Genomic DNA, 21,156 nt, shown 5'->3' on the forward strand with positions numbered 1-21,156 from the left:
ATGCTGCTTTGGGCTGGTAAGTCACACAGACCCAGTTCCCTTTCCCCTCCTTGCCTCTCGACCCAGGGCGAGCTCTCCAGCAGGGACCAGGGAGCTGGGATCTAGCACTCAGCTTCAGTACACAAAGGCCCTGTGTTTTTTCAAGCCATCTCTGTTCTGGAACATACCACCCCCATGAAGCCCTTCTTGGTCAGCTGCTGGCTTCCTTTCTCTCTTGCAGGTGCTCAGGGTTCAGAATGAGATGAGTGACATCTTCTAGGGATTAATAGCAAGTGTCAAAGCAACAAATGACTGCGTTTCCAAGACTTAGAGGGGGTGTGTCCCAGCCAGTCAGGCATTTCCTGCTCCTCGCTGGCTCCTGGGTGAAATGCTCATGCCCCAACGCATTCTGTGCTTCCCCTCTTCCCTCCCTTCTCTCTTTCATCCTGTCAATGATGTACACCACTTAGTGCCTAAGTACAGGGAGGATGCACATGAGGAGTGGGGCATACAACCCTCCCCCAGAGAAGGTGCTGCTGGAATGAGATTGGGGGGGTCTAGATCAGGTGGCACTCCTAGTTCTATTCCAAAGATGCCATTCATTCCATCAATGAGTATTTACTAAGAATCTACTATGCACCAAGAGCGGTGGCCCATGCCTGTAGTCCCAGCACTTTGGGAGGCTGAGGCAGGAGCATTGTGTGAGCCCAAGAATTTGAGACCAGCCTGGGAAACTTAGTAAGACCTCGTCTCTCCAACAACATAAAAAATAAGCCAGGTGTGGTGGCATGTGCCTGTGGTCCTAGCTACTTAGGAGACTGAGGCAGGAAGATCACCTGACGAGCCTGGGCAACAGAGTGAGACCCTGACTAAAAAAAAAGCAAACAAACCAAAACAAACAAAAAACTACTATGAGACAGGCAGTGGGATTTTTTTTTTTCAACTGGCAAATCTAGATATTATCAGACAGTGTTTGACTCCTGGTTAGCCTTTCATTGTCTTTTAGCATTCATTGTCCAATTTGATGGCATGAAATCCCAGAGGCAACCAACGTCACAGTGTTACTCCATCTTTGAATAAAAGGCTGGGTTCAAGGTAGTAAATTCACTTGTCCGAGTGCCCCACTCAGAGCCAGGGCCCAAGCAGGCCCTGGGCAATGGCCTCCTGAACACAGGGCATCTAAGCCAGACACTGATCCTGCAACTTCTGATTTAAGTCTTGGGCCTGGCCAACCAGCCCCTCCTCCCTCTCTGGGTCTTCTCTCCTTCATCTGTCGTCTCTCTCATCACCCATATCCTGCCCGGTGCCACCTTCTGTAGAGGAAGAACTAGTGCTTCCCCCAAGGCTCAGGTCCATGACCAGACACTGCTCTAATCCTCAAGACCTTGGGGATTTGTGGTGCCTGGTCAGAGGATGCTGAGCTCCCTAGGGTGTGCGCGGCTGTTCCAGCAGACTCTGCGGTATTCTGAGTCTCAGTGAGTATGCAGAGCTGTTCAGCTGTTGTCCTTACTGACCATTCAGTGATTTAAGACAGAGAAGATAAGTCAGACCTTGGTTTTGAATTGACAAAAAGTGATAATCTGGTCAATGGGAGCCTTGGTCTCTACTCCAGATGGGTAGGCCAGTGGATTGATGACCATACACTTATTCCAGTTCTGACTGCATGTTAAGTACTGCCATTCCAGCGATCTCATCTAGTCCTTACAATACAGTTTTGATGGTTTTATTCTCCCATTTTTGTCAATAAGCAAATTGAGGCAAAAGAGGCGTGATGTGCACCTGCAGCTGGAAGTTGAAAAGCCAAGTTTCAAGTATAGCAATATCTGCTCCCAAACCCATCTCTTCGTGGTTTACCACTTACTAGGTGGTGGGGAACCCACCTGGCACGTGCTCTCAGACACCCCTCCTCTCCAAGGGTGCTTGAAGCACAAGTGATGAAGAAGAGAGCCTGGGCAGGACCGGTCAGGAGCTGACTGCTCGTGGGTGGCCAACTCGCCGTGCAACAGGACTGGAGATCCTGGGGAAGCTCCGAGTTGTGTCACGAATTTGTTGTCTGGTTTTCGTTTTTTGTTTCTTACAGGTGTGGCTGTGTTGCTGCAGCTGCAGCTTGGTAAGCATCACGAGTCTTTGTTTCTGAGAAAGGTGCTTCCACCATCAGCAGATGTAGATCCTTGAAAACCGGAGAAAACTGGAGTCTCTACTTCCTACAGGGCTTTCAAAATTATTGTAAAAGAAAAAACCTAAACAGAGAGAGAGGGAGCGAAGGAGAGAGAGAAGGGGGGAGGGAGAGAGACAGAGGGAGAGAGAAGAAGAGAGGAAGAGGGGGAGAGAGACAGAGGGAGAGAGAAGAAGAGAGGAAGAGGGGGAGAGAGACAGAGGAGGAGGAGGGAAGAAAGGGGAGAGACAGAGAGAGGAGAGAGAGAGAGAGAGAGAGACACCTTCCTTTGCCTTCCTGGTCAGTAAGAATATGCTAGTAGGTTGGGGGTGGGGAACCAATCATTAATGCCACAGAAATTAGAAATCTTCAGGGGAAATGACCCCCTTCTTATCCTGTTATCCTGTATTTGCTTTTGCTCCATTTCCCAGGCCCTTGAGGTGGGGAGTTCAGCTTGTAGCCTTACCTCACCAGTCAAATCCCTTCGTTGCCTTCCTCACATCCCACATCTGGAGAGAGAACGGAAATTCCCAGAGTGTCTCTGCTGTCCCTTCCCTAGGATCCTGTGGAGGAGCCCCCAGGGCCTTAGATACCAAGTCTCAAGGCCTCCAACTTCCTGCCCCTCTTCTTCCCAACCAGGTGCAGCCACGAAGCTCGTGTGTTACTTTACCAATTGGTCCCAGTACCGCCCAGACCCTGCCAAGTACATGCCAGAGAACGTGGACCCGTGCCTGTGCACACATCTCATCTATGCCTTCGCCACCATGACCAACAACAAGATCGCACCCTACGAGTGGAATGACGATGTCCTCTACCCCCGGTTCCAGGCTCTCAAGCAGCAGTAAGTATCAAGTCCTGGGACATCTGGGGGAGTCAAAGGACAGATGTTCGGGGGGGAATCAAACCCCAAATCTCCCCACTCAGGGCTAAAGTAGACAATATGGACGGAAGGAATGAAAGTCTCAAGCCATCTTGACAAAATAAAAATGGCTTCCTTTTTCTTAGCAGTAATTCTTATCTGCATTGATAACTGGCTTTGTTGCTCTAATCTTCTCTTCCACTTTATCTATCTTTTTTTTTTTTTTTGAGTTGGAAACACTCTGCCGTCCAGGCTGCAGTGGCATGCTCATAGCCACCGCAGCCTCGACCTGCTGGGCTCAGGCGATCCTTCCACCTCAGCCTTCCAAGTAGCTGGGACCACAGGCACACGCCCACTATGTCTGACTAATTTTTTGGTTTATTATAGAGACGAGGTCTTGCCAAGTTGTCCAGGCTGGTCTCGAATCCCTGGACTCAGGCAATCCGTTAGCCTGTGCCTCCCAAAGTGCTAGGATGACAGGTGTGAGCCACCATGCCCGGCTTATCTACTCTTACTTTTAAAGTACGGAAATGTCCCTGTAGTGCTCTGGCCTGTGTATCCCCCCTGAGGCTATTTAGCTGGACAAGCAAGGAAATGTCCAGAACTGCCAGACAGATTTAAAAAGACTGACTGCAATTAGCCTCAAATAAAAGGAACTTTATCAGAGAATTGCCTTCCTGCTGAGATCAGGATGGGAGGAGTCAACCCTCCCGTCTTGAGGAAAATTCTTATTTAAAAAAAAAAAGGGATAAATAAAGAAGGTAAAATAAGATCACCTATTTTTTAAAATTTCAAACAGGTGATGCAGTGGACAATTATGGGTGATGGTGGTGGAGGGGACAACTTCTGGAGTCTCACGGTATCTCTGGCTGAATGTTCACCATTCTTTCCATGAGCGAGCCTCCAGTTAGAGAGCCAAGTTGTCTATAAGATCTGGTGCACATCTGTGACTGTAAGGGAAGGAGTCTCTTCCTCGTAATCCAGCCTCTTGCCATCTGCTTAGGAAGGACTGGGTGACTTGCTAGCCTGAGCACTCAAGTGTGGGTGTTCTGGTCTGAATGGTTAGCATGGAATTGATCCATGGAAGGGCAGGAAGAGGATCCCGAGAGGAGAGTTCCTGGGGGTTATTGTTCTGTTCTTTTGATGCTAGAACCTGAGAGAGGACCACTTTGACTTCATTGAGTATTTCTTCATGTTTGGCTACAGTGGACTTCACCTTGTCGTCTCTGTGTTCTTTCTCTTTAGTAACGAAAACCTGGTTACACTCCTGGCAATTGGCGGATGGAACTTCGGCACCCAGAAGTAAGAACTTCTTTTTTCCGTGGGGAATTGGATGAGGGGCTGGTGTCAGAAGGATGAAGCTGAGGCTAGTTTGAGAGTGGAAGGAAAGGTGAGTGAAGGTGATGTGAAAGGTCCCAGAGGTGCACTGGCAGGAGACTTTCCAGAAAATAAAAAGAGCCAGAGTTGGGAAATCAGAGATTTACTTTCCTTAAAATTGAGGCTGGCTGGAACCCAGAATTTTTCCTCATAGGGTCATAGAATAAGCGAAGGCAGAGACCTAGAAGAAGAGAACAAGTATGAGGGGTTGGTTAAGCTATGAAAGGAATTTGCCACATGACCTATACATAGAATAAGCATGATGTTTATTTGTAGTGCTAAAATCAACAGGTATTTATTGAGCATGTATAAGTACTATCGTGGGTACTGAGGATATAGATCAAAGTTCTGCTAAAATGAAAGCACCATGGAAGAGGAGGTACCTCAAGGATATTAGATCTTTATTGAGTAGCATAAAGCCAGGCACACTTTTAGATACCGTAGGAGAAAAAAGATGCATAAAAGAGTCCTGGAAAGCTTTCTGTCTAATGGAGAGACAAACATCTATGCACCCAACTGAATGCTGCTGTGAGTAAGTGTCATCATGGAGTACGGGCAATGAGAAGATGATGTGAAAGCAATGGTAAATTCTGCTTGGGAGAAGGGCAGAAGCCGGTCACATTTTAAAAGAGCAGTTAATAAGAAGTTTGTCAGAGAAGAACTGGAAGGATACTTAAGGGAAGGGAACTGGGTGAGCTGAGACAAAGAAGCCGTAAAGGAGTATTTGGGGAACTCTGAGTCTTCAAGTAGCTGCGAAACCATATCCCAAAGATGGGAAAAGAGAAAGAGGGAGGGAAGAGTTGTTGCAAAGCATACTTTGTGAGTGAAAATGTTTTCCTTTCCCACTGTTTGAGGATGCTCTTTCTGAAGGGATCTGGGAGTTTAAGAAAGGACACAGAACGTAGCTGTTAACTGAATGCAACAAAAGTCCTCAAATAAGAGGTTTTATCTGCAAGTACCCAGAGCTTGGTCTAGCTTTGTTGACTGCTCAAAATGGGTGGATTTATGTCTCTTATCCCCCCTCCCTCAATCCCTCCTTTGGCAGTGTCCAGTGTCTCTGGTTGGAAGGATTTTTATGATATCAGAACTCCAGGAGTAGCTGCTGGAGATGAAGGTGGATTCCTAAGGAAAGGATTGCAAGTGCTAGTGACAGCTCCTCTGTTATTTCTTGGAGCCTGGGTTAAGCCAAGTCCATAGGAGAGAAAGAAGGAAGAGGACAAAAGTCATAGTATTTTGATGCCACTAAGGACCACTTCTTATCCAGATTCACCACGATGGTGGCCACAGCTGGCAACCGGAAGATTTTCATTGATTCGGTGATTGACTATCTCCGGCTGTATGGGTTTGATGGCATTGACCTCGACTTTGAGTACCCAGGGTCCCGGGGCAGTCCACCTGAGGACAAGCAACGCTTTACCATCCTCGTTGAGGTAAGAACCTGCAGGTGCATTCGCATAGCTCAGGAGCTTCGGGGGTCCCTCCCTCTTGACTGCCTTCCATGTCCAAAGGAGAGGAAAAAAGGAGGGGAGGAATCAGTAACTATTGAACATTTACAATGTTCCAGATACTGATTTAGACACGATGCTTGTGGGAATACATTTCATATTCATAACACTCAACTAAAGTCTATATTTTATATCAAATCATAAAGGGTAATTAGCCCCAAATAACAATTAGAAAGTGTCTGTGATCTCTAACACTTTTTTCTTTTTTTTAACTTTTTGTATCTTTATTAACTTATTTTAGAGTTACATGTGAGAATCTGACACATGAGTAAATTGTGTGCAGGTGAGGTCTGGGTTTCTAGTAAGCCCTCTTTAAGACTTTTTCTCTTTATAAGACACAGCTTCAGTGAGGAAGTAGAGGAAAATGTTCCAGACGATTTATGTCTCAAGCATTAGCTCACACATGGTTCACAGATGTATTCCAGTCCACAGTGGGGATTTTTTCCCCTTCAAATATTACTATGTTTTCAAATTAAAATTTGGATCATTTATGAACACTGTATTTATCCTACAATCATTACTAATTGTAATCACCAACGATGTCCTATCTTTTGCTGCAGGAAATGTTAGCAGCTTTTGAAGCTGAGGCCCAGGCCACAGGCCGCCCCCGCTTGCTGATCTCAGCAGCCGTTTCTGCAGGCAAAGGAACCATTGATGCCGGTTATGAAATTGCCAAGATTGGAGCGTGAGTCTAGGAAGCAATAGCCACAGGCCTACAGAGAGTGTCTCAATCCAGGGCAGGCTTTAAACTCATGACACCCTTGGGGTTTCAGTCAGACTAAACTTACGTAGTGTGCACATCTTTGCCTGATGTTTGTAGCCTCCTCACCCCATTCCTCAAGGCTCTTGACTAGCATCTGTCATAGGCTGACCACTCTTGTCTCCTGCTGAGGACCTAGAGGGTGCTGTGTGTGCTCTGTGTTGCATGAAGCTCTCCAGTGGGGTTGCATGCATGTGTGTGGGCCCAGCTACTGTGTCAGTTCAGTAGGGAGAGGAAGGATCGTCACTCTCACTGAAGGAATGCCATACCACGTGAGAAAAGAGGAGGGTTAGAGACAGTTCTTGATGCTGTGTGCAACCAAGCCTGCTGTAGGTTCTTACCCAAACAATTATGGAGCAAGCTGGGTGTGTTACTACCCCAGCTGGTATTTTCCCAGGATTGTTCTCCTGCGAAGTCTTTAGAGGATACAGCCTCCCACTAGACCTGGAGGAGTGAAAAGATTCTGGGCCCAGGGTGTTTTCCCCAGGACTCCAGCAATAACTACTACGTCAGCCTGAGCTCTCTGCTTTGTGAGAAACCAATGGAGCCTCTGAGGTCACTCGGCGTCATCACCCACAGCTCAAGGGAGCATATTTAGAATAGGCCTGGGAATAGGGCTGCAGTAGAGATTTTTGAAAATAGTGAAGTTGTTTTTCTAGAAGAAATTCAGTGAATTGTCTGTCTGAGATCTAAGTTAATAGTCAAAGTGCTTTTCAAACAAACAAACAAAGTGGGTTGGGGGTAGCCTGTGTGTGTGTGTGTGTGTGTGTGTGTGTGTGTGTGTGTGTGTGTGTTGTGTGTGTAGACTTGTATTTTTTTGGTTTTGAAAAATTAGCTAGTGCCAACAGGGAGAGATTAGAGAGAATCAGTTTGCAGATCAATGAAACAAATAACTTTCTAAGGTCAGCTGTTAGATTGAGAGTCACATTACAATGGTATCAAATGCCTAATTAAGCTGTTGGTTTGAGGCCAGGCATGGTGGCTCACGCCTGGTAATCCCAGCACTTTGGGAGGCCAAGGCGAGAAGATTGCTTGAGCCTAGGAGTTTGAGATCAGCCTGGACAACATAGCAAGATCTTGTCTCTACCAAAAAAACCCACAAAAAACAAAAAGCCAGGCATGGTGGTGCATGCCTGTAGTCCCAGCTACTCAGGAGACTGAGGCAGAAGGATCACCTGAGCCCAGGAAGCTGAGGCTGTGCTAAGTCATGATCATCCTGGGTGGCAGAGTGAGATCCCAACTCAAAAAAATTTTAAAAAATTCCAGCAAAGGCTGAATGAATGTCTTTAATCCACTGGTAGGAACTTGCATCAAACCAGTGATTTTTAAGCTTTGCTAGCAAGCTTCTTAACCCTTTTCACATGATATCTTTGACAGATCTATACTGAAAAGAGAGAAAACTAGAGGTAGGATGTGGGATGGAAGGGAATAGGGAAACACAGGCCTCTATACCCATTCCAGCATCCTCTTCCTGATTTCTAGGATGCTGTAGAGTCTGACTGCGGAAGCCAAAATGAAAACCCACCCTGCTGCTACTTCAATAGTCCCCAGGGTCCCTAAGACATGTCTCTGCCGCAGGCACAGACGTCACGACGAGAACAGCCCCAGCTGCTGTTCACCCTTCCTCTGTCATTTTCCTCCCAGGCTCTTGGACTTCATCAGTGTGATGACCTACGACTTTCATGGAGGGTGGGACACCGTCACCGGACACAACAGTCCACTGCACCAGGGTTCCGCTGACCACGGGGACTTTGTCTACTTCAACACTGTAAGGCAGGAGCCAGAGGGTAGGCCGGGGAAGACGACTTGGGGAGAAGGGTGGAGAGGACCTGGCTTGGCGCCTTCAGCCGCATGTCCCCCCAGGAATTTGCCATGAAATACTGGCGAGACAATGGGGTTCCTGCTGAGAAGCTCATCATGGGGTTCCCCACGTACGGACGGACCATGCGCCTTACTTCTTCAGATGTGTCTGTGGGAGCCCCCATCTCAGGACCAGGGTCCATTGGGACCTACACCCGGGAGGCTGGCTTCTGGGCCTACTATGAGGTAACCCTCCGGGGAGGTGACGAGTTTACTGTTGCCTCAGAATGCCCCTGTCTCCTCCTCTTCCCTAAATGGAGATGAAACGCATTCCCCAGGGAGGGATAAATCATCTTGGGATCCTCTTCTTCTCTACCTCCTCCTCCCGGTCTTCTTTCTTCTTCTTCCTCTTCCTTCTCCTCCTCTTCCTCTTCTTCTTCACCTTCTTCCCCTTCATCTTCCTCTTCCCCTTCCCCTCCCTCCTCTTCCTAGTTGCAATCTCACTGTGTTGCCCAGGCTGGAGGACAGTGGTGTGTTCCCAACTCACTGCAGCCTTGACCTCCTGAGCTTAGGCAATCCTTGTGCCTCAGCCTCCTGAGTAGCTGGGACTGCAGGCATTCATGCAACCCCCACATCTAGCTAATTTTTTGGTGGAGATGAGATCTTGCTTTGTTGCCGAGCCTGGTTTCGAACGCCTGGGCTCAAGCAATCTTCTGGACTTGGCCTTTGAAAGTGCTGGGATTAGAGGAATGAACCACCATGCCCAGCCAACCTTCTTTTAAGAATGAGGAGTGGGCTGGCACAGTGGCTCAAGCCTGTAATCCCAGCACTTTGGGAGGCCGAGGCGAGAGGATTTCCTGAGCCCAGGGGTTTGAGACCAGCCCAAGCAACTTGGTGAGACCTCGTCTCTGCCATAAAAGTGAAAAAATTAGCCAGGTGTGGTAGTGTATGCGTGGAGTTCTGACTACTTGGAAGGCTGAGGTGGAAGGATTGTGTGTGTCCAGCCTGGGCGGCAGAGTGAGACTCCAACTCAAAAACAAACGAACAAACAAAAAACCTTAAGTCAAAATGCAAAGTTTTCTAATTGGTTGTAATAATGTTACAGCATTAATGTTATGTTAATAATATTAATATAATATTATTAACAGATAGTGTTGTTGGCTTCTTTTTAAATTTAAGCATAAAAACTGTTTGGGGGAAATAGAGGCTCTTGTGAGCTCTCTATAATACTTAAGCTACTTCCAAGATAAGTTACTGGGCACCTGTATATGTCAAGCAGTGTGCTGGGCACTGAAAGTGATAGTTAAATAAAACATAATTTCTGCAAAAACTATGGAGGAAGCAAAAACACAAAGAACTATACTTTTTACAACAATAAAATTGCTGGCATGTGAGTTTAAGGACAATATTCACGTTTTCTATGAACATCTGAGTCTTAGCCAACCCATGTTCAGGATTTTGCTACTTGGGTTTCTCTGATTAGATCTGCACATTCTTGCCTGAAGCTACCACCTCATGGATTGAAGACCAGAAGGTCCCCTATGCCTACAAAGGAAGTGAGTGGGTTGGCTTTGACAATACTGAAAGCTATGAGCACAAGGTAAGTTTCAGTCGGTGGACTTTCGGATTATGTTACATTTTCTCTATCCTTGCAAAATTCACTATTTAAGAAGGAAGAGCCCCATATGAGAGACCAGGAAATGCTAGTTATAGTCAGAGCTTTGTTACATACTCACGGTGTGATTTTAAGTCAATAATCCCTCTTTTTGAGTTCCCAATTTCTTGCTCTGTAAAATTTCTGAGCTACATTTTCTATGAAATATATATTAGTGTGCACATACTGACATGTACCTTCTTAGACATGTTCACAAACAACCACATATACTTATACCCAAAAGACCTTTACACATAAGCTCACACACTTCTGGCTCTTTGTAGTCAAATCCAGGGCCTGAGGCAGAGAAAAAAACCTCTTTGGAAAATTTCTTCGTTCTTCACCAGCTCTGACCAACCCTTCCACGTCTTATTCCTTGTCTAGCCCCGTCTTTCCACCTCTGTCCTTCCTCCTCTGACATGTTTAGGGAAGAGGAAGCAAAGACAAGACAAAGGAAAATGTGACTAACCTGGGACAACAGGAGGAAAGTGCTGAGTGTTCTTTGTTCTTAACAGAAGGGATAAAATCATAGCTGTCCAGGAAGAGGAATATTACTTCTTGCACTGCTGATTGGGGTAACAGAAATTCTAAACCTTTGCATTGGAGGTCATAGAAGACTCTATGACGTTGCTGGCATAGACTTTGAAGGGTGAGAAGTTAGGACTAACCAAGTTAGTCATGTTACCACTAACTTAAGCATGGTGGAGTAGGTAGCCACAGTGTCTCAGAACCTTGACAATTATTCACTGGTAACCAAAGGGAACCTGATGGAGCCTGTAGACATGCTTGCCTGTGAAGTCCAGGCCTTGGAGCCCATATCTGCGTGCTTGTTAGAGGCTACTAGTACCCTGTAGGAGTATCTGAAGACTAAGCTGTATTTGCTTAGAAAGTTCTTCCTGGGAGCTACGACAAAAGTCCATTTTTATTCTATGAAAAGAGAAAGAAACTTGTTTTTGATTACCTGCAATGTGCCACTTGTTTTAAAATATTCCATTTAATTTTTTTTTTTTTGAGTTGGTGTCTCACTCTGTTACCCAGGCTGTAGTGCAGTGACATGCTCAGGCCACTTCATTGTCGACCTGCTGGTCTCCGGCAATCATTCTGCCTCAGCCTTCCAAGTAGCCGGAACTACAGGTGCACACTACCACGCCCGGCTAATTTTTTGATCTATTGTAGAGATGAGGTCTCACCAAGTTGCCCAGGCTGTTCTCGAACCCTGTGGATTCAGGCAACCCCCTCACCTTGGCCTCCCAAAGGGCTGGGATTACAGGCTTGAGCCACCATGCCCGGCCAATTCTTTTTTTTTTTAATAAAAAAAAAAGTATAACAAATTATTCAAGCCGGGCTTGGTGGTTCAGCCTGTAATCACCCACCTTTGGGAGGCTGAGGTGAGTGGATTGCCTAAGCCCGCGGGTTTGAGACCTGCCTGGGCAGCGAGACCTCATCTCTACAATAAATCAAAAATCAGCCGGGCGTGGTAGCATGAGCCTGTAGTTCCAGCTACTTGGAAGGCTGAGGTGGAAAGATCTCCAGAGCCCAGCAGGTCGAGGCTGCGGTGGCCAGGAGAGGCTACTGTACTCTAGTCTGGGTGACAGAGTGAGACTCCAACTCAAAAAAAAAAAAAATATTCAAACCCTTGTGTTGAGGGCTGACTTTCAATAGATTGAAGGAAGGGAGCTGCTCTGCTATGTTCAAAACCCCGGCCCAGAAGCAGGTCGTCTACAAATGGTTTAGCACCGGCTTCCCCATAAACACGTGGTGCTTGATGGACTAGCGGGCGGCCACCTTTCCAGGCATGCCCTGTGTCTCAGGACGAGGGGCTCTCTACACTGGACCTGGTCCCAATGTGCAGCAGGTGGCGCCCCACCATGGGGACGGCAGGGGACTGGCTATCCGAGACCCACTGGCTCCACCGCGCTGCCATATCGTTCCGCCTGGGCTGGATTCTGACTTAGAGACCTTGCATAATCCCAGAGATGGTAGCTTAGCTCCATTGGCTCCTCAGCTAAGCACATACACCGAATATTTGAACCTGCATCCATTTAATTCTTATAACAAGCTAAGGACTGGATTACATGATGAATACATGATGAGAGTGTTCCCAACAAATAACAGTTGCCATATATAAAGTATGTATTACGATTTCTATTTTCTAATAAGGAAATTTTTGGTAAGTGAGATTGATTTACTTTCCAAGGACAAATATTTAGTAAATGGTATACTAGGATTTGGATTATAGGTCTGAATAGTGCCCACACCATTCAGAGTTCCAGTTTCTAAGGACTCTTAGCATTCTAATAGCCCCTTTCATGGGTTGGGTTAGCTTCCCCTTTGGAAAACAGCATGGCAGGCTGCATGTAACAGGAATGATAGACATATGCATTCCCTGTAGCCTCCAATTCCAACTCTTGGGGCATTTATTGAAAAAGCTATATGATCAAGGCATTTATATATTAAGGTATTTATCAGAGTCTTGCTTATGGTCACAAAATATAAAAACAATGAGAAAATGGTGCATCAAACTATAATTAATAAACACAGCTGGGTGCAGTGGCTCATGCCTGTAATCCCAGCACTCTGGGAGGCAGAGGTAAGAAGATTGCCTGAGCCCTGGGGTTTGAGACCAGCCTGGGCAACTTGGTAAGACCTTATCTCTACAATTAAAAAAAAAACAAACCAGGCATCATGGCACATGCCTGTAATCCCAGCAACTCAAGAGGCTGAGGCAGAAGGATTGCCTGCACCTAGTAGGTCAAGGCTGCAGTAGCCATGAACGTGGCACTGCACTCCAGCCTGGGAGGCAAAGTGAGACTCTGACTCAAACAAATTAAAACAAACAAACAAACAAACACAAAAGGATATTTTCAATCATTAAAAATGGTCAGTTTGAAGATTAAGTAGAAATACGAGAACTGTTTATTTCTGATGCAAAGTGAAAACAAAGACCACAAACAGGATACAGGTGGTCTGGATGCTGTGATGGTGACCAAGTAAACCGTGATGGCATGTCCAAAAAGACTATGACCAACATGTAACGATGAAGAGTTGTTTTATAGTAGTATAACCTTTTCTTTGTTTTTTTTTAGAAACTGGTCATATTGCATTATGTTTTCAATAATTCTGTGGTGTTTTAAAAGACTTAGTACTGGATTGATAGATGACACTTACATTATAGGTGACATTTCTGAAAGCCAATGGGTTTGGCGGTGCCATGGTCTGGGCCCTTGACTTGGATGACTTCCTGGGCAACTTCTGCAGTGAAGGATCATATCCTCTCATCTCCAGACTCAAGTCTCTGCTGGGGCTGCAGACGCCAGGTAACTAGGGATATATCTGTAAACCTTGAGCCAAAGAAACTGCACATGAGTGTTACTCATTGATTTCCAAAAAAGGCAGAGGCACAGGGCATACTTTCTGCTCTGGGAATTTTAATTCATTTCCAGGAGAGAAATTTTTTTTTCTAGCTATGGTGACCTTCTCATGTATTTCAAACAGTAAGATCTAGGGAAAACCAAACTATTTTTCCTACCTTCTTCTCTTACACAGTCACTCGACACTTCTGATACCAGATGTGTGAGTTTTTTCCCTCGCACACCAAGCAGTTCTCTCACAGATTCTCCAGTGGACACCAGCTGGATGTCTTTTTATTCAATTCAGTTCTGATTCTGACACTTTTCATCTAACTTGGAGGTAGGATCAGATCCTATAGGTGAGGGCTCAGTCCCACAAAACTGCCTCCCCTCACCCACTTCAGATGCTAGTCACAACCTATGCTTGTGACCTGAACTTTTAACCAACCGGTTATAAATCCTTGGGTTTGATTAATTTCTAGAGCAGCTCACAGAACTCAGGGAAACCCTTACATTTCTCTATTTGTTGTTAATAGATAAATGACGTAGATGAAGAGTCTGATGAAGAGATACATAAAGTGAGGTCTGGAAGGGACAGTGCAGGAGCTTCTGTCCCCATGAAGCTGGGGTCTGCTACCCTCCTGGCACATGCCTCTGTTCAGCAACCTGGAAACTCTGAGGCCCAATGTTCAGGGGGTTTTATGGAAGCTTCATCATGTAGGCATGATAGGTTGTTAACTCCATTTCCAGTTTCTCTTCCCTTTCCAAGGAATGGGGGTAGGGTGGGGCTAAAAGTTCCAAGCTTCTAATCATGGCTTGGTCTTTCTGGTCACCTTTCTGGTCACCAAGCTTCTAATCATGGCTTGGTCTTTCTAATCATGGCTTGGTCTTTCTGGTCACCTTTCTGGTCACCAAGCTTCTAATCATGGCTTGGTCTTTCTAATCATGGCTTGGTCTTTCTGGTCGCCATTCAGGAGCCCATCGAGAGTCACCTTATTAGACAAAAGACACCTCCACCACCCTAGAAATTCAAGGGATTTAGGAGCTCTGTGTTAGGAATTTGGGTCAAAGACCAAACATTAGAACAAAAAATTTTCCTAGCAGTCCCATCTGCAATGGTGCCAGGGACTGGGACAGGGACAAGCATGGATACATTGTACATCATTTCACACCAGCTCAGGGCAATTTCGAGTGAAGAGTGTAACCCTGTACAGTTCACAGCAAATTAAGATGGATGGTCATCCTATTTAGAGTAAGCAGGGCTCTTGGACCATTTTACCCAGACATAGTAGTTTGCATGATGTTTACATAGTTAGTTTCCATGATATTACATGAGAGTCAGCAGACTGAGTGAAACTCAAGACAACTCATCTTTCCACTGCTTTTAAATACTATCTAATCTGAGAGCTTGCAGTGTGTTAATACAAAATTGCTGGCTCACTATGGTGAACTTGAGAGTAATTCCTTTTGCCAGTCAAGAAACAGCTATTGTCTAACTCTGCAAAGCAACTAAATACCAAATATTTGCAAGACTCCCTATATATTTTTTTCCAGTCTAGCTAGTGAAAGAAGTAAAACTGACATTCCCTACTATTTGAACAAATGATACTGTGGTAATGAGCAACTCTGCCCTAATTTTTGGTGTAGAGGGTCGTCCTACCTAAAATCTGATGTGGTTTGAATTGATAAAGAAGAGAGGACTCTTCTGATCTCATATCTGTAGATGTTTCCTCAACGTTTGCGTGGACTGTCACTAATGCTGCTTGCGCTGTTTTGTGTGTAGGCTGCATCACTCCGGAGCCCCCCAAGCCCACCCCGCCCAGTACATTCTGTGAAGGCAAAGCTGATGGGATCTATGGGGACCCTGATGATCCGTCCAGGTTTTTCGAGTGTGCTAATGGCAACACTGTAGCCAAAAGGTGTGCCGAGGGCCTCGTGTTTGACCCAAGCTGCAAGTGCTGCAACTGGCCTTGAAGGGAAAGGATGGGCTGAAAGCCCATGAAGCCTCTTGGAGTTTGTTTCAACTTGAAATAAACACATGAAACATGTCACTGCTCTGCCAACCTTTGCAGGATTCCCTTTCTTTTGCTATTGTAGTTTAGAAAGTCATTTCCATGCAGGACATTAACTAGAAAGCACATTTTGGATAACAAATTGCCTTTTTACAGTGGACACAAGAAAAGAATAACTTTACTTTTATTTGACTCATCATTTCTCAAACTGAACTCTTATTTTTGGCAGAATCAGCTTTTCCTTCAAAAATTTTCAATGAATTTTTTTTCCTTCAGCTTTATTAAGGTTCAAATGAAAAATAAAAATTGTGTATATGTTATTTACCACTTATAAAATGATCACCACAATCAAGTTTTTTTTTTAGTTTTAATTGTTTATTTTAAAGATGTGGGGTACAATTCAGGTTTAGATATACAAATCACAATCAAGTTAATGAGCATATCTATCATCACACATAGTGTGTGTGTGTGTGTGTGTGTGTGTGTGTGTGTGTGTAGTGAGAAGGCTTAAGATCCAAGCTCATCAATCATGTTCTCCAACTTTGCAAGAGGTCTTTCTGAGACACGTCTGGCCCTTGTCCATTTGCAGATATGAGATAATTGACCTACCCTTAACCATATTAATATTGGCTCAGATTACTAAGCATCCCTCAATACTTTTTTTTGCAAATGCTTTCCTATGCTTTTTACATGCTCATCAACTTCTACCAAGAGAACCAGCTAACAATAATAAAATGTCTAGACATACAGCAACTGCAGTGAACATTCCTTAAGTTACTTTATCTCTGCACAATGAGCCAGTTCACTGGACTCCACTGTCTTCATTTTCAGGATCATTGGATACCCATTTCTCCTGCAACATTGCAAGTTTACACTAATTTTCTCAGTCTTGAAAAAAAAAGTTTCTAGTGCTTTTGCACAACTAAATACCTTCATTCTGAGTCTGCAAGAGCAATTTTTAAAATCCTTCCTGGTCAGGCATTGTGACTCACACCTGTAATCTCAGCATTTTAGGAAGCAGAGGTGAGAGAATTGCCTGAGCCCAGGGGTTCAAGATCAGCCTGGGCAACTTGGTGAGACCTTGTCTCTACAATAAATAAAAAAATTAGCTGGTCATGGTGGCATTCACTTGTAGTTCCAGCTACTTGGAAGGCTGAGGTGAAAGGATCGCCTGGGCCCAGCAGGTTGAGGCTGCAGTGACTGTGAGCGTGCCACCATGCTTCAGCCTGGGCAACAGAGTGAGACTCCTGCTCAAAAACAAACAAAAACAAAAGCAAAACTCTTCCTGTTGTCTCACCAAATCCAGAAATTTTCTAACCATTCATCTTAATAACAATATGGGTAAATAACTGTATACCATTTTACATATGTTAACATGTTCAATTTTCAAAACAACCGTGTAGAAAGGGTGTTATTATCCATATTTTATATATGAGAAAACTGAAGCTTGGAGAGGTGAAGTAACTTGGCCACTCTAATAAGGGACAGAGCAGACAGTCAATATCTGATTCCAAGCCCATCTTCTCTGCCATGACAATTCACCATTTCTATGTTGGGCCAGGGGGTGCCTGTATCTTTCTGGTTTGCCTGACTTCCAGGGTACTGCCTCCCCTACTAGTGTAGAGAAGAATTCAGTCCAGCTTTACCTGAATATGGAATTGTTGTTTTCTTTACAGAGATTACTACTGACACAAAGGTGATTCAGATTATAAGCAGACACTACTAAAATTTTATGCAAGTGTGCTAAAAGATCTAGATGATATAACAAATATGAACCAATCATATCACATAAGAAGAGATAGGAAATCTAAACAGAACAATAATCATAGAAGATATTAAAAGTGCTATTAAAAGGTTTCCCCCAAAGCTACCAGAGTCAGATAGTCCCAGCGAATATTTAAGAAACAATTAAATAGTGCATAAAAAATCTTCTCAAATTATTTACATTTTACTTAAACATGATATTTTAGCAGGAAGACAGAGAGATCGTGACACCAAGACTATTATAGGAAGTGGCACTTTATTATGCTGGCCGGCCCAGCAGGCTCAAGGGGCTAGTGCTTCCAGGCGAGCCCCCCAGAATGGGAGAAGTGGGGTCTTATACCCTTGTTTAGGTAAGGGAGGGAGTCGTGTTGGGTGATTACATATTTCCTTTGGAATCTTACAAGGTTGTACTCAGCAAAATCAGAGTTTTCAAAGAACAAATGGTTTTCAGGAACTGCAGGGTTGTAAACCATCAACTTCAGAAGAGGGGTTTTGGATAAGCCTGTGAATTGGTTACTCTTTTGCATTTCCATGAAATGGCCAGTCTCTGGCCAGTTGGCTTTTTTAAATTTTGAGTTGGAGTCTCACTCTGTCGCCCAGACTGGAGTGCGGTGGCCGGGAGCAGCCTGCTGGGCGCTGGCAATCCTTCCGCCTCAGCCTTCCAAGTAGCTAGAACTAAAGGCATGTGCTACCATGCCCGGCTGATTTTTTGATTTGTTGTTGAGATGAGGTCTTGCGAAGTTGCCCAGGCGGGTCTTGAACCCGCGGGCTCAGGCAATCCACTCACCTCAGCCTCCCAAGGCACGGGATTACAGGCTGGGCCACCAAGCCTGACTTTGGCCTTTCTTAAATAAAACCTGCCTGGCGCCTGGCAGGTCTTTAAAGCTTGCAGCTTGCCTTTCAAAAGGAAATACCTTTAACTGCCATCAACCCCCCTTTCTGCCACATCATTCCCCCCTTGATGCTTGATCTTTTGTAGATTTAAAGCATCGTTATTCTTAATTTGGTGCATTAACATTATATGGGCTGCAGTTTTTCCTTCAACAACTGTTTCCACAAACTTAGAAATGGCGTTTATAATTATTGGGTCTATGCAAGGGAGGATAAGACATATCCCACCAATAGGACTGTAGATCCAATAATATACTTAAATCCTCCCAGACCCGAGAACATGTTTTCAAATTAATTGCCGATTTTTATGCCTTGCCATTTTTGCACCGGAACATGGGCAAGTCTTCTAACATCGGTGGCTATATCAGTTATAACTTTACCATTATTATCTATTTGCAAACAACAGTTAGAGCTATTACATTTACCACATACTTCTTTTTCCGCTAGCGCGTAGTTCAAAACTTAGCAGTTTTGATAAATAGCTGCGCTCATTTGACTTGTTGCTGTGCAGCAAGCTCAAAAGCCATGGCTGTTTGACTAGCTATAATTTCTAAGACAGTTTGTAACCTGATAATGTGATTTGAAAAATATATGTAGGCGTGCGGCATTTCCGACTCCTATCTTGTGCCCATGTGGCTGGGCCATAAGTATTTATAATTTTCTGGGGTGGCCATTTGTTATTTCTCCAAACCTGGGTCCCTCCTATGTTAGGAACTTGGTCGAGGGATCGAGCATCTCATGTTTTGAGGCTTTCATAAAGGGGAATGCCTGGTTCATCCCCCCTTGGGTTAGGCAGGAGGAAAAATCCTGGCTGGATTATTCCTATGGTACATGTGCCTCTCCATAATGCTGGGAGCTGGGCATATGCAACCTTTCCATATGTCCAGAATAGCCCTTCAGTACATTGAGAAAATTTAGTTCCCTAAGCAGATGCTCAATACCAAACAGGCCTTGTTGGCCACCAGAACAAACTCCTGGCTGGGGTGAATAACGATGGAAAATTCTTACGTCTGGCCAGGTAGTTTCTATACCCGTACATGCTGGGTGTGTGAGGGAAGCGATAAACACCCAAATTAGGCAGAAATACATAAAAACACAAGAACATTTCCTATTATAAGAAAGAATGGGAATGCTAGTGAAACCCTTTTCTAACATACTCAATGGGGACAACTCTGTTAATTCTACGGCAAATAAAGTTAGCTCTACAGCAATTAAAACAACAAACAGTTTAGCAAATATAAAGGTTGACAAAGCAAAACAATGACTTTTCAGTAATGTCCGCTGAGTTCTTAAGCTGAATCCTTAATCTTCTGCTGTGCATCGATCAGTCAGCCTCCGGTGTGTGACTGAAGCAGGGCTTGAAGTATTCTCAGGCTTCTAGAGCAGGGCTTGAGAAATTTTGACTTTCTGGAGGGTCAGCTTAAGGGGTGTTGCTGAATCTGCAGTGCACTTCCAGTCCTGGAAGGCCAACTTATTTCTGAAAAGAACAGTAAATGGCCCCCTCCAGAGGGGCTTTAGGGGTTATACATTCCATTTTTTTTTTTTTTTTTTTTTTTTACCCATACCATATCACCTGGCTTAAAAGAATGGGCATCGGTAGTTAAACTAATTGACAATTGTTCTCTGACTTGACAATGGATGGCATTTAGGACTGAACCTGAAGCTTGCATTGGCTGTTTTAGGGTAAGACTTTCTAATTCCTTTAAGTCTTCCTGTATGCCCTTAACAAGAGGGGGTGGCTGCCCATAAAGAATTTCAAAAGGTGAGGAGCCTGTTTACTTTATTCAAGGGCCTGTTTTTGGGCCTTTTCCCATAGCAGGGGCTTCTGTTCACCCCCCCTTTGAGGCTTCATAGAGGGGTTTCATCATGATAGAGAAGGTAGGTATTTAAATTCTATAGACTAGTATAGGAACAGGACCATGCTTAGGGTCCCTTTTCTTCTTACAGTTGTTGGTTGGGTCATTCCTTTCTTCAATTTTTAGCAGCACTTACTCCCCTGGGATGTTTGAGTTTCTTCTGGTCCAAAATGTGTCTAGGGAAATAAGCTTATAAACTGTGATTAAAATTTGTCCCAAATGGACAGCACATTTTCTTATGAGCATTTATGTTTGTGGCCCCCCTTTCCTTCAGAGGTGTAGGAAAAAGGCCTACCGTTAAACAATTTCAAAGGTTTAACAAATTCCATTTTAGGGACTTGGATCCTGAGAGCCGCAATGCCAAATACCTATGTTTAGTTTACTCATGTCTCCAAAGGATTTCTAGTGATTATTATGCTAAACCACAAATTGAAAGATTGTACTGTTCTAGTTCTACATCTGATGGAGTTTTCTCTGGAGTTGCCAAGGGGTGGGATAGTTGCCACTCGGCCTGCAGTAGAAACGTTTGAACGCCTTCTAAAACCTACCTATAGGAAATTTACTTATGTCTAGCCTGTGCTAGCTACCCTGCCTCAATTATTTATTCTGTAGAGATTTTTCGATCCCATAATCATTTGGGGTGCTGAGGGGTGAGGGTTCATCTTCTGTAATTTCTTCAGAGCTGATAATGGGCACAGTCCTGCCTAGCCAGAGATCCAAAAATCTCTCCCTGTCTGACTTGAGGCATCCAGATTTGTTTCAGCCATGGCATTGTTTGCAGGCACTGGCTGGAATTCTTGCATGATCATTATGTGGGCATGGAATTACTGGATTCTAGCTCAATAAAAGGAATCAAGTCAGGTCTATATTTTGACAATTGTAGGCAGTGGCTGATTACCTTTCTGTACAAAAGCTACAAGGCCCGAAGTTATTAACATAATTTAAATGGTAAACTTTAATTTTTGTGACTTTATTACATGTACCAGCCTTTGGAGTTTTTAATGCATTTCTGGGCTATAACGGTAGCCTGACTGATTGTTTTAGCCTATAATTTGAACTAGGTACTCAAGTAAATCTTACATAAAATTTGAAGAAAAATCCAAAAATGTTTGGAGACTTGCATCCAGAAAAGAATTTATTATGCCTAGATTGTTTATAGAATTTCTTCTGTATATATATATATATATATATATA

The 21,156-nt window shown here is 44.4% G+C and overlaps 1 protein-coding gene across 1 annotated transcript; it reads left to right on the forward strand.

Annotated features, from left to right (window-relative positions):
* LOC103271472 (acidic mammalian chitinase-like) lies at positions 1-15,413 on the forward strand. Its single transcript, XM_008068937.2, has 11 exons — positions 1-16; positions 2,060-2,089; positions 2,774-2,975; positions 4,239-4,295; positions 5,635-5,800; positions 6,436-6,560; positions 8,280-8,403; positions 8,499-8,681; positions 9,919-10,035; positions 13,265-13,406; positions 15,223-15,413. Exons 1-11 carry the CDS (start codon positions 1-3, stop codon positions 15,411-15,413), a joined length of 1,353 nt encoding a protein of 450 aa, XP_008067128.2.
* Positions 15,414-21,156: the final 5,743 nt, after the last annotated feature.

The sequence above is a fragment of the Carlito syrichta genome, unplaced genomic scaffold (assembly GCF_000164805.1).
Source record: "Carlito syrichta isolate Samal-C Ts95f unplaced genomic scaffold, Tarsius_syrichta-2.0.1 Scaffold311678, whole genome shotgun sequence".
NCBI classification, from domain to species: domain Eukaryota; kingdom Metazoa; phylum Chordata; class Mammalia; order Primates; family Tarsiidae; genus Carlito; species Carlito syrichta.

Bases quoted from the DNA above. Each gene is read 5' to 3' on its own strand.
- LOC103271472 (XM_008068937.2), top strand. The intron at 4,296-5,634 runs GTAAGAACTTCT...CTTCTTATCCAG, and splicing joins TGGAACTTCGGCACCCAGAA to ATTCACCACGATGGTGGCCA. The intron at 5,801-6,435 runs GTAAGAACCTGC...CTTTTGCTGCAG, and splicing joins GCTTTACCATCCTCGTTGAG to GAAATGTTAGCAGCTTTTGA.